This window comes from Suncus etruscus, chromosome 4 (assembly GCF_024139225.1).
Source record: "Suncus etruscus isolate mSunEtr1 chromosome 4, mSunEtr1.pri.cur, whole genome shotgun sequence".
NCBI classification, from domain to species: domain Eukaryota; kingdom Metazoa; phylum Chordata; class Mammalia; order Eulipotyphla; family Soricidae; genus Suncus; species Suncus etruscus.
In genome coordinates, this window is record NC_064851.1 from 36,842,110 (window position 1) to 36,856,208 (window position 14,099).

Sequence of the window (14,099 nt, forward strand, 5' to 3'; positions counted from 1 at the left end):
CAACTCAGGTTCGATCCCCAGTATCCCATATGGTTCTCTAAATCTACCGGGAGTGATTTCTGAGTGCAGAGCAAGGAGTAACCTATAACCTATAACCAGGGGTAGCCCCAAAACAAAGAAACAAGCCAGAGAAGTATGCTTTTCATGCAAGAGACCCAGATTCAACTTCTTGCAACATGAGGTCCCAGAGTACCTTCAAGCCTCTTAATACTGCTTGGTGTTTTCCCAGAATTTAAAAAGAAAAAGATAAAAACTCTTAATTCTCTCTCTTTAGATCTTTACTCTACCACATCTCACTATTATTAGACTATTTAAACTATCTCCTCAATTTCCAAGTCAGAAAACCGAGAAATTGCATTTAACTTTATTCACTTTGACATTGAACAATTATTTAACAGAATAATGAAACCAAATTGAGTTATCTTTTCCTACTTTATCCTGTTTCCAAGGAAATGGCTTAAATTTTTTTTAAATAAGAATCTTGAATACATCTGTGTGAGATGCAGTAAACACTGATTTGGGAATAGAGGGCCTATTTTGGTTCAGTTTGCCTCAGACAATTCAGCAACTCACTTAAACTGTTTTTCTATTTAAAAGAATAGGGTTGGGTATATTGGTTTCCTATTGCTGCTGTAACAAATCATCATAAACTTAGAAGTTTAAAAATATTTATCTTACAGTTGAATACATGAGTTATCTGACATGAGTCTAATATCAGTGTGTCATCAAGAGTGCTCATTCTTGAGACTAGAAGGTGTGCTATCTAACTCCAAGTTTTTGAAGCTTCTCATATTCCTTGGCTCTTGTTTTTCTTCATCTCTAAAGTAGGCAATGGCATTGAGTCTTCACATTAGCATTCACTACTGACATTCTATTCTTCCCCTTTTCACTTTATATTATAATTATTTTTAAGAATGGGGTGGGGTATTTGGTTGTTACATGTGAAACATGTTTTTAGCCTTTTGGATTCTAGATTTCATTTCCCTTTTTAAAGTGTGTGTTTCAGCTATACATGTGGTTACTCTTGGCTTTGTGCTCAGGAGTCACTCCTGGCAGTGCTTATGGGATCCTTATATGGTACTGGGGGTTGAACTGAGGTTAATCACATACCAGCATGTGTTCTACCACTGTTACCTCCAAGTTACACTTACTTCACTTTTTTTTGTTGTTGCCATTTTGGGCCACATCTGGTGATACACAGGTTACTCCTGGCTATGCACTCCAAAATCGCTCCTGGATTGGGGACCATATGGGACATTGGGGATCTAACCGAGGTCCATCTTGGATCAGCTGCGTGCAAGGCAAGTACCCTACTGCTGTACTACCGCTCAGGCCCCACTTCATTCACTTTTAAGGATCCTTAAGATTAGATGGAGTGCATGGGCATAGTCCTCGATAGTTTTCCTATTTTAATAAAAAATTAAATCGCAACTTTAATAGCTAAATTACAATCTTAATCTATTCTATTTTTAAACATAATTCCTTTTGTCATGCAAGACGTGACACTCATAAATACTGGGGATTATAATAGGATTATTTTGGTGTAGGGAATTATTTTGCCTACTACATCAAGAAAATATTTCTGGTATGTTAATCCAAAATAAGCTTATAGTTTTTTAGAGGAAAGAGGAGGCACCTTGTGTTGTGCAGGGTTTACTCCTGGCTCTATGCTCAGGGATGACTCCTGGCAGGGCTCAGGGAACAACCTGGGGTGCTGTGGATTCAACCTGGGTCAGCTTTATGCAAGGCAAGCACATTATCCACTGTACTATCTCTGGTCTAAAAGTCTATATGATCACTTTATTTTTCTTTTGGTGAAAAGAGGGGTAGTTTAAGGCAGTCCCATTAAAGAGAGTTTTCATTAACTCGTAGTTTATAGTGAGCACTACTTTTTTTTTTTTTTGAGTGCTCAACTTGTTTCATTGGTTCTTGGTACTAAGGAACTTTGGCTTTGTGACTGAGTATGCTCAGAATCTGAACGTGGCTGAAACAGTATTTATTATGTGCTTCTGGTTTTGTTCTTTTGACTCCTGTGGGGGTGAATATCAACTATTATTTCAGAGGTACCCACACTTTGGTATGCCATTCAAGAAAAAATATTACCCAGTGCTTCTTTGAGGGGTGGGGTGACCAGGAAGTGCTCCAATTAGACACTGCAGCAATGAATCTCCATCATTTTGGTGCTTTCCATATCATCCACTTGGGAAGCACTGACTCCTTCTTCCATGTTTTGGAGCATCCTGGTTCTTGAATGAACCAAGTCGGGTTCTTTGGCTTTCTTTTCCTTCCTAGAAGCATCTGTGTAAACTTTTAATAGCTTTTTATATTAATTTAATTTCTCACATGGTCAACCTAATTAACTCTTCTTTGCTTCAATAACATCATTTGACTCTTTTTCAACATCACTGATTGCTCTGAGGTAAGTTTTACTTCACCAGATTCCTTTTCAGACACTCCCTTTGTTTCCCAATTGCCCATTTTCAGTTGCTTCTTTTCCCTTTATACTTTTCTTTCTTTAAATTTTCTTTCCAAGTTGTAGCTTTGACTTAAATTTATACTGATTCATAATTTCAGAATTCATTTAACTCTACTTAGCCTATTATTCATCACCCCACATAGATCTAACATTACTGATTTGAACTTGGTCTGAACCAAGTCAAAAATTTATCTTTAATTAAAATTGTTTATCCCTGATGTGTTTTTTTGAGAGTTTCAAATATTTATTTCCACTTTGCTGAGTACTTATTGTTTTTGCCTTCCCTATGTTTCTTCTAGAAAATTATACCTCATTCATTCTATATCAATCATGGTGGTACCTGCATCTTCTTCAGAAGTCCATGTCAAACAATTAAAATATATAGATAATAGGAAAGAGAAGGCTTTGTTCTTTGAGATGATAGTCTGGAAGATTCTATTTGGCAGAATATTTTAAATATAGAAATTTAGGGGCTGGAGAGATAGCAGAAGGATGGTGATTCGAATCCCTCCTCCCCCTCAATCCCCAAGCCTGCCAGGAGCAATTTCTGAGCATAGAGCCAGGAGTAGCCTCTGAGCACTGCCAGGTGTGACCCAAAAACAAAAAACAAAACAAACAAACAAAAACTAGCTTATAATAAAATGTGGAATTAAATTACCCTTTTCCCAAATATCTCAATGGTTCCAATTGCATAGAAAAAGCTCACATTTCTTAAATGTAATTGAAGATTTTCCAAAGGAGCATAATCCAGTTGGACTACTGCTTGCTCATTTACTAACCCTTTTCTAAAACAATATATCAACACCTACTATGTGTCAGACGTCACTCAGGAAACACCAAAGTGATGACTTATATGCTAGCAGGAAGGCTTCTTTCCATAACACCTGGTCAAGAATGATCTAGTTGTCATGCTGTTCTTCATTCTAAATAATCTTTCCAATCTGAGTAACATCAAAACCCAATACTAAATTCTTTATGAGGTTGAGATTTAACAACACTTCTTCCCTCTATACTTCCTCAGTGATTTGCTTTTATTTATTCAACAAAACATAATTGATTTATCTCATTTTACGCATTTGTCCATTTTTACCTTACACAAAAATTTGAGTCAGGGAAAAAAAAAATCTTACTCATCTTTATATATCCAAAATGCTTTGTTCCAACACAGAAAAGGTCTTAATTTAATTTGTTGTATGCATATTTGTTTATTGTTAAATAATTGATGCAGTATAAACATAGAAAATTATTGACTTATTAGTGCTAGGGTACATGGTGCATTTATTACATATCTCTATATAACTTTCTTCAGGTGGTTTTCATAGGTGATTCAATTTAATACAGATAATTTCACACTCTGGGATACTAAGGCCAAGAAAATTTTAATATGAAAATCACAAATAATGGCCATATCAGAACATGAACCCAATTTTTTGGTCGCCAAGTTTAAATCCTTTCCACTTTGTTCACATAATTCTTGTTTATTATTATAATAACAGGAGTATAATTTTAATTTAGTATAACTTTAATTTTAATTATAATTATAATTTAAATTTAATGTACAGATACACTTCTGCCAAAGTTGTACTTCAACAGTGAAAGCTGAGATTAAGAAAAAATTTTTTTCTCTGTTTAGTGATAAGGAATATTATAAACAAATCCTTTATAAAATTAGGTATTATTTTGGTCTGTGGGTACTGGCAACACACACTGTACGCAACAGTGAAATAGAGATTTAGTCATAGTTAAAAAAAAAAAACAAAACACAAACTAGTAAAACCAGAATATCTGAAAGACACATGCTTTTTGAGTGTATATTAGAAAGGAAGTTGTTGGATTTGTTCTCAACTTCATGTTTTGTTTTTTTTTCCTGTTACTACTTTTGTTTTGTATCCACTTTCTATATGATAGGGTATACTTCTAATCTAAGACTAATATAATTTTGTTCACGTTGAGCAATCTATTTAAGAAAAAACACATTTAAGTTTCTGTCTATATAGGAATATATTTTAAAGATTAATGTGTTAGATAAAAAATTTGTTATTGAACAAGGAATTCAGAATAGTGCCCAACCTCAAAACTTTGTACTGTAATTTATTAACTATGAAATTACTTCCTCATTTGGAAGTATTATATCTTTTTCCTGACATTTAATTTAGGACATACAAGTACAATGATGAAATATTAGGGCTGGCGACTTACTAGTTCTCATTCAAAATCATTAGACTCTTGAGTCAGGGACAACAAAGGCACTTTGCTGACTTTAATCCAAACCGTCTGGTATGATTGCTGCTATGACCCCCACCCCACCCCCAAACCAATCACAATCTTGCGATGGCTAAAGAAATGTTCAAAGCATTTATGTGATGTAAAAGGTAATATAAGCAAAAGAATCTGATTGTATTTTTAACAATTAATCATTTTATCTGTCCATGTAATTGAAAAGAAAAAATAAGTACCTCTGATATACTTTGTGATGGTGCTTTGCTTTGGTTAACAAATGAAAACTACAATAAACCAAATAATGATGTACTAATTTCCCTCTACTTCCTCAATCCTCTTTTAAGGGATGACTCTAGGAAGGAATAGGTTTTTATTTATTTATTTATTTTTAGTGTTTGGGTCACACCCAGCAGCGCTCAGGGATTACTCCTGGCTCTATGCTCAGAAATAGCTCCTGGCAGGCTCTGGGGACCATATGGGATGCAGCGATTCGAAACACTGTCCTTATTCCTCTAAGGCAAACTCCCTACCACTGTGCTTTCTCTCCAGCCCAAAGAAAGGTTTTTAGTTCCTAAATCTTGGTTACCTCATTTACAAAGTATACATAATAAAACATAAGCTTTTTTTTTTTTTTTTAACACTTAAGCAAAAAAGACTGAGATTACTTTAGTCTAAGAGAAGTGGCATATAATCTTTTTGGTTTTGTAGAATCGGGTATTGAACTTAGGAATTCATGCATGCAAGGTATGAGCCTTAGACTGAGTCACACCCCTATCCCAAAGCTGTTTTATATCCTTAGGTATCTATTTGCTACTATTGTTAGCTGTTGGACACTGAAAAGACCCTCATCCTGCATTACCACTTGGAACCTGATTCTTAAGATATACAATTTTGAACTTTGCCACCTCACCATTTGAGTGACGTTGGCCTAATTACTTCACTTCTTTGAACTTTGTCTTATTCGTAAAATGAAACTAATACTGTTTCTCACTTATTGTGGAATGCTGATTTAAAAAAACACACAGCATTTTTTTTTTTAATAAGGTATTTGTAAAATTTAAAGGTAATTCTTTCCAAAGTAACTGCCACCACTAAAATGTTCCTTGCCACAAAGGGACTGAACGAGTTACAATTTGTCTATTAAATTTAAATGGTACAAATGTTTCTTAAATTAATATAACAGTCTTGACTATAAGAAAAAAAAACAGAGATTATTATGAACTACTAATACATTTGCCACTGTTTTTGTCGGTAATAAAAAATACTTTAAAAACATTCAGAAAAGTTTCCTTGCCTTGCTTTCGAACCAACTGTTAACCATTAAACACCTACAGTGCGGTGGTGTCTTGGGACACAATATAAATTTATGTGGTGTCTGCCCCTCTGGAAATAAGTCTTTCTACTCTAGATTTAAAATAAATAAATTGAACAAAGTTCAATAGAACATGCAACGAATAAAAAAGTGCCACATGAATGAATGACCCGATAAACCATTTGCAAATTCAGATACTCTGGGATGCATAGGAAGAAATAACACAAACACAATGGTAGTATTTTTTAATTTTAACATGTACAAAGCTCAACACAATAGACATCAGTATACAATAGACATCAACAGACATTCTGCTGAAATAGTCATAGATCCCTTGATCTCAGTTTGAAACGACCTTTGCTTTGGGTAAAGCCTGAGTGTGAAGATTCTGCACCCCTTCTCCCCCCAAAAGGGCAGAAGGCATGAACCACCTCAAAGAGGGTTAAGCTCAGCATTTAGAAACCGGGAGACTGAGGCCAGAGCTATAGCACAGCTGTAAGGCAAAGTTAAGGTTGCCTTACATGCAGCCAACCCAGGAGAGGGTGGGCTGGTGGTTCGAATCCCGGCATCTCTTATGGTAGCTCGTGCCTGCCAGGGGCGATTTCTGAGCACAGAGCTAGGAGTAACCCCTGAGCTGAGTGCTGCTGGGTATGACCCAAAAACCAATATATATATAAAACCCGGAGACCACGTGGAGGGCTCAGCTAGAACCAGGCCACAAAACAAAAGCCAGGCTAGGAATCTGGAGGGTGGGTTACCTGGGGGGGGGGGGAACTCCTGCAACTGAAGCCTGATCTGGGGTGTGTGTATGTGTGTGTGTGTGAGACCTGGGGGTGTGTGGGGTCTTGGGATCTGGTGTGTGTGTCTGTGTCTGGGGAGATCTGGTGTGTGTGTGTGTGTGTGTGTGACTGGAGAGATCTGGTGTATGACTGGGGGGATCTGGTTTGTGTCTGGTGTGTGACTGGGGAGATCTGGTGTGTGTCTGTTTCTGTGTTCCCATTCGCGCGTGCGCACTACCCTACCCGATCGTGCACTCCGTCTCCGGCCGGGGCTGTGTGCACGAGAGAAGGGCTCCACAGAAACAAAACAAACCCCCTTGACACGGATCTCTCGCTACCGAATTCGAGGCTCCCCAAAGATCCGGGCGGAGGGTTGCCGGCTTCGGCTTAGAGACGAAGCTTTCCAGGCCGCGCCTCCCTCCTCCTCCTCAGCACCGGTACGAACGCGGCGGGCTTCCCGGGAACTGAACGCAGGCGAGGAGAAGCCTCACGCCCCCGGGCTCGGCTGCGACGTCACTTCCGGCGCGCACGCGCGTGCGTACGGGCCCGTCCGTCGGTCCGTCGCGGGAGAGAGACACCCGGCGGGCTGAACGGCGCGGCGCGGCGCGGCACGCAGGGAAGGCGGGGCGGGAAGGGGGGAGTGTCTGCCCGCCGAGACCGCCGCCTCCGCTCCGCCGCTGCCGCCGCCGCCGCCGCCGGGGCTGAGAGTTCCCCCGCAAGCCCTGGACGGACGGACGGACTGACGGGCGGCGGGCGATCGTCTCGGGGCGTCGGTGGAAGCCGGGAGCGGGACTTGGCCTCGGCGCCCGGCCTGGAGGAGGGAGCGGCGGGGACGGACGGCCCCAGGCCCCCTCCGCCTCTCCCCGCCCTCGGCCCCCGGCATGGGCAACGCGGCGACCGCCAAGAAGGGCGGCGAGGTGGAGAGCGGTGAGTGAGGCCGGGCCGGGCCGGGCCGGGGCTGGGGCGTCTCGTCTCGTCTCGTCTCGTCTCGTCTGGCCGCCACTCGAGGTCGAGGCCGCGCGCTGCACGCTCCAGGCCTCGCCGCGGCCCTGGGAGAGGCCGCCCTCCTCCTCCAGTGTGCGTGTGTGGTGAGGGGGGTTTAGGGGTGCCGGCTGGCGCCCCCAGGTCTCTTGCCCCCGTCACCCCACACAGCGGGGTGAGGGGGGCATTTCTTCTCCTGGAACACTCACTCACTCACTCACTCACCTACCTGAGCCCCGGGTTCTCCTGATGGAAGGAAGAAGTGCCCGGGAGCATCCCAGTCCCCGCTTGCTTCTCAGACACCCCCCCCCCCGCCCCTTGTTTGGGGGAGCCACAGGTAGAGCGGTGTGTGCTGCGAGGTCCCTCCCCTCCCTCCAGCCATCACCTGAGGCCCCGCCTCAGCCCTCAGCCTCAGCCTGGGCGCTCTCCACTCTGCGCCCCCTCTTTGGGGGGCGCTGCGGGGTTTCTGCTCTTTTTGACAGGTGAGTTCTGTGCTGTGGGGGAAACACTGTCTTAGGGGTTTCCCTCCCTTCCTCAGTGTAGGAATGATGAGACTAGGTGACTATGATGAGCAACCACTTGATTTCTGGAGGAGCTAGATATATTTTGCTTTTTTTTTTTTAATCTATTTTTATTTTTTTATTTTTTGACGTTCGAGAATAGCCAGGCGATTTAAAGGTCAACTGGAGTTAAAGTGTTTCCTTCAGAATCCTGGTGTTTTGTTCTGAGACCCGAGGGGTTCCCTTTTACTCCCCCCCCACCCCCCACACTTTACACAAAACCCACGAATTGCTACTGAAATTGAAGTTTTCAGTGTTGTGCGCCTATATATCCACATTGGGTTTCTTCGGTGGTTCAACGCAGAACTCAGAGCCGAGGATGGCCACACAAACAAGTGGTATTCATCACTATCACTAAGGAGTAAGCGGCAGATGTCTTAGGACTGATGATTGCCTGAGTAGTAGGTGATTGATCCAGGTGTGCGTAAATCGTATCATCGATGTTTCTAGGTCGGTAACAAGTTTTAAGATGATGTTTGTAACATTATTATGAAAAAGTGCTTTTCAGTATCAGAGAAAGCAGATTCCGTTTAGAAGAATTTAGTAGTTCATTATGCTTAATGTAAAGATCAGATTATATGGTTAGTTTTACCTTAATAAAGTTTGATTTGGGGGGGGATTTTGATGTACCATCATACAAATTATCTTTATTAGTATCCAATACTTTTGTATGTGATGAGAAAGATTTAAAAAGCTAACATGGAGGTAGAACTTTTATCATCATAAGGTTTTTAATTGAAAAAAATAAGCGACTAACTACAGAATATTTAAAGAAAGGAGAAAGTGCAAAGAAACATTGAGACCTGATGAATTGATTCTAAGCTTAAACTTTGTTGCCCGGAAATAAAACATCTGCTAATTGTAGTATAAAAGGATGGACTTGGTAATTGAATTAGTGGTTTCCACTGGCCTCTAAAGTGTTTACATTTTATTAAGATAGTACACTCTCCACGATGTATTTATTTCTGTAAAGTTACAAAACCATTTCTTCTCTAGCCAATATCAACTTGAAGTTCAAGCTGTGGGAGGTGATACAATAAAATAGCAAGAGATGTTTCATAGGGACTGTTATTTAAAATATCGTTTTGATCTCTGTAAATTACATTTAAAGCAAATTTTTGTGTTGCTGTTGATCTTCCACTGTCATGTACAAAGAAAATTCTTCTATGATTGAAATTTAATGGAAGAATAGCTCTTACCAACTCTTATGGCCTATGTGCTTCTTTGTTGTTTGGGCAGATTAGGTGGCAGTGGGACTGTCAGTACTAAGCTTTGTGGTGCTTGGGAAGCCACATGGTATTAAGAACCTGAACTGGCATCCTGTGCATGCTGGATATGTACTCCTGTTTGTTTCAGCCATTTCTGAGGCCCTATTCTGTGTGCTTTTAAAAATTATTCTTAAAAATGTTTTTAATAATATGAATGAGTTTTTTTAAACTTCAGCTAATCCATAGGCTAAAGAAAAGTTTTAAAGTCTTGTTATTCGAAAGTCTCACCCATTTTTCAGTGCTCCCAAGAAGTGTGCAGGAAGGAGACAGGGACCGGTCAAAACAATTGTCTGCCAACGTCCTATGGATTAATGCATTGGTCGTAATGTTCTCGGGCCCTCTGCTTAACAGCATGGATTGCCTCCCAGTGATGGCTAACCTTTTTGAGTCCGAGTGCTCAAACTGCCACACAATGCCGGGTCCTCCAAATGATCCAGTCCTGTTGCCAGGTGAGCTGCAAAGCAGACACCGGCACACTTGCCTCAGCCTCGCCGCATATCTTGATTGCAGACTCCTTCCCCCGTGCCAGCTGCAAGGCCTTCGCGTGCCACCTGGCACTCATGCCATAGGTTCGCCATCAAGGGAGGCCATTCCTGCTTGCTCTTACAACTCCAGGGCTACTCTACTCCATTGATGCTGGGAATACTAGGTGGATTCAGGCATATATTTAACATGCACCCTAACCATTGTAATGACTCCTATCCCTCCAGGCACTTCTACCACCGCCTCCTAATCTCACACATTTTACTTTTCCCACTATCAACTTTAAGTTCCATACATTTTGGGGGGTACATCCGGTGATGCTCAGGGGTTACTCCTGTTTATGCACTGAGAAATCGTTCCTGGTTTGGGGGACCATATGGGAACGGAGGTCTGTCCTAGGTCAGCATGTGCAACGCAAATGCCCTACTACGAGCACCACCGCTCTGGCCCTCAAGTTCCATATTTTAACTTGGTAGGGTTTTTGTCTATTTCATTGGGGGAAAATAATTAGAACATAGGTCATAGAAGGGTTTATGTTTTCTCTAGGCCAAAGGTGTCAGCTCCCATGTGTGGGGTGCTGGTAGTGATACGGATATGGATTCTCCTGTGACTGATATAACCAGATTCTTGCATGATGATCTTTTTTGTTTGTTTGTTTTTTTGTTTTTGAGCCACACCTAATGATGCTCAGGGGTTACTCCTGTCTGTGGGCTCAGAAATCGCTCCTGGCTTGGGGGGACCATATGGGACGTGAGGGGATCCAACCACGGTCCATCTTAGTCTAGCGCTTGCAATACAGACACCTTACCTCTAGGGCCACTGCTCCGGCCCTGCATGATGATCTTTTAATGTTTTTCGGTGTTTCTTTGCTTCAGGATATGAATAGAAATTAATCAGAGTTATTATTTTGGTTCATTATTTCATTTGATTCATTATCAATTTAGTTCAACCAAAATGCAAATTTCATAGCAGATAACATTTTTTTAGGACTCTTGAGTGCTTTGCAAGCATAATTTCACTTATTAATTTTACCTCCTTATAGTCATTTATCCATTCAGCAGGCAAGGAAGTGGATGGAGCATCTAAACCACTTGCTCAAGTTTGTACATCTAGAAAGTTAGAGCAACATTCATTCCTGGGCAGCCTAATCCCAGAGTTCGAGATTCTGACAGTCTCATGAGCAGTGGAAAAATGGAATTATTTTGTTTGGTTTTTGGGTCACACATGGTGGCACTCAAGAAATTACTTGTTCTGTGCTCAGAAATTACTCCAGGCAGGTACTGGGGACCCTGTGGATGCTGGGCATCAAACCTGGGTCGGCCTCATACAAGGCAAATGCTCTATCTGTGTGCTATTGCTCAGTCCCTGGAAAAATAGAATTTTAGATAGAAAAATAGTTGGGTTTTGCTTCCCTTCATTATTAATATAGTGAATTTTGGCTGTATTCAATAGTGCCATGATTTAGATATAAGTATTTTACATGAGAAAATTATTTAATTTTCTGGTCAGGTTCTTCATTTGTATATTGAAGTTGAAAGATTAATTTCCCTTGGAAGTTCTTTCAAATAAGCCATATGAAATTAAATTTATACGCTTAAAACCCTTTAATATTTGTATTTTTTCTCATCTTAAATATACACTTTATCTTCCTGATTGATAGCCAATTAAAACTTTGTTAGAATGTGCATTAGTATTTTAAAGGTTTACAGGAGTTTTCATTTTACCATGGCTTAGAATAAATAGATCTATCCAATCAACTTTCTGTTATGTTGTAAACGCTTCTATTTTATGTTGTTTAATGGTTGGGCTCAATTGCCTTTTGAGACTTGAAAATATGTTTAGGGTAACTAAGCAACCGAATTTTGGATTTGGTTTTGGTTTTGGTTTTGGGACCACATTGGCACTAGGAAGTCACTCCAGGCAGTGCTTTGCAAACCATCAGTTCTGGGGGTCAAAAACGGGCCTCCTGCATGCAAACCATACACTTCAGTTAGTTTAGCATTCAACTTACCTATAAACCTGTGGCTTCTTTGTGTCAGTTAAATTTTAGGTATACGATATATTGTACTGCACTAGTTTAGAACACAGATTCTTTGCAGTTTGTAAGCCTATCTTTCAAAAATAAAATAAACCTATCTTTTTATATTATCTTGGTTATTTGTGGATTCTTACAAATTGTGTCATTTGCTGATTTGGTCAAAATGCTGATTTGTTTTATATTAGTTCATTTCCTCAACATATCCTCTGAATAAACATGTATAAACTTAGTAAACAAATAGTTGTAAATTATTAACTTGTAAAGTCAACTATAAAGTTAATTTCTATATTGTACAGTAACATAATTAAGATTTTATAGTTTTTAAATATATCATAGTAAATATGCTTTTATTAAAATTATTGTAGATTTAAATGTGATAAGGGACAAAGTTTTTCATATTTCACTCATCTAGACTTTTTAGTTTTCAGACTTAAGTTTTTTCATTAGAAAAGTTAAATTATTATTTTAGTTGAGATAATAGGTTTATAATAGCTTTGACATTTATGGCTTTGCTATACAGTTAATGAAGCCTTGCCATAACCAAAGTGCCCAAGACCCTTTATATCACTATCTTTAAATCACTTCTCATCTACCTTTTCTTTTACACCACCTCAAAACCCCCTGCTTGGTAATCTTCAGTTTTATCATCCAAGGCCATGAGCCTGTCATAACTCAACACTGTCTATTCTCTTGTTTTGTTTCTCTATATGCCACAGCTGAGTAAGATCATCTGGTATTTGTCCTTCTCCCTCTGGTAGACTTTTTAAAAGGAGAATCAGCAGCACATATTTGTTCCAGATTGATGGATTGGCAGATGTACTTGGGAATCTTCCTTAGATTTAAAAATAAAGGAAAAGAATAAAAAGATAAGTTAAAACAAATAAGTAATACATGGTTAAGTGCTAAAGGAGGTTATCAATTCATAATTCTGTGATTAATTTTGTGCAAATTATCTACTATATCACATTATCTCATGTTTAGGAATGATTTTCTTATTTTCCTGGTTAGGGTTCTCCACTTAAGATGTGGACAGATTGTTGCCTTTCATTTTTAGCAGCAGGATAATTAGAGGCATGAAAGCTGCTTAGTAAAGTACATAGAAAGAGTTGGATAAGTCAGGATAGCTATCAAGGTCCTGTCAGATAATCACAAATGGTCCTAAATTCATTTAGTATTCTATTAAGTTAATACTTAGCATTATTTGTAACATTGTTTATATGTCTATTTGAAAATAAATATTAATACCCTAATTAGGGGTCCTCAAACTTTTTAAACAGGGGGCCAGTTTACTGTCCTTCAGACTGTTGGAGGGCCAGATTATAGTAAAAACAAAAATTATGAACAAATTTCTATGCACACTGCATATATCTTATTTAGAAGTGAAGAAACAAAATGGAAATAAATACAATATGTGGCCCACGGGCCGTAGTTTGAAGACCCCTGCTAAGTTATGGCCAAATTTTCTCAGAAAAAATTTTAATCAAATTATTGTTTAAAATGACTTAGTAAACAAATAGTTGTAAATTATTAATTTGTGAAGTCAACTATAAAGTTAATTTCTATATTGTACAGTAACATAATTAACATAACGTAATTACACTAGGTTAGTACCATATTATATTGAGAATTTTATATTTATTGCTCTTTTCCTGTTTCACTCATTCTAAATAAATGAGCTAATGCTTGACACTGAACATAACAATTGGAATCAAGATTAAATAGAAAAAGTTCTTGTAAACAAATAAATGAAAACAAAATACTATCACAAATGCTTTTATAAGTATTCAGTGGGAGAAACCAAGGAAAGATATGATCATTTCTTCAGTTGTCAGTCAGGTTCAAAAAATGACTTTAGAGAAGAGATGTTCTTTTTTCGGTTTTGTCATGTTTGGGGGCTACAGCAGGTGATGCTCATGCTTACTCTTAAATCCAAACTTGGTAACCACATATGGTGCTGGTGATTGAATGCAAGCGTAGACCAC

General features: G+C 39.4%; 1 protein-coding gene across 1 annotated transcript in view; it reads left to right on the forward strand.

The window, feature by feature from the left end:
- The first annotated feature begins 7,581 nt into the window (after positions 1-7,581).
- The window catches only part of PRKACB (protein kinase cAMP-activated catalytic subunit beta), a 119,761-nt gene continuing 113,243 nt past the window's right edge, over positions 7,582-14,099 (forward strand). The window contains exon 1 of the mRNA XM_049771267.1: positions 7,582-7,714. Coding sequence (XP_049627224.1) covers positions 7,669-7,714 — 46 coding nt within the window. The 5' untranslated portion in view covers positions 7,582-7,668. The remainder of the gene's footprint in view (positions 7,715-14,099) is intronic.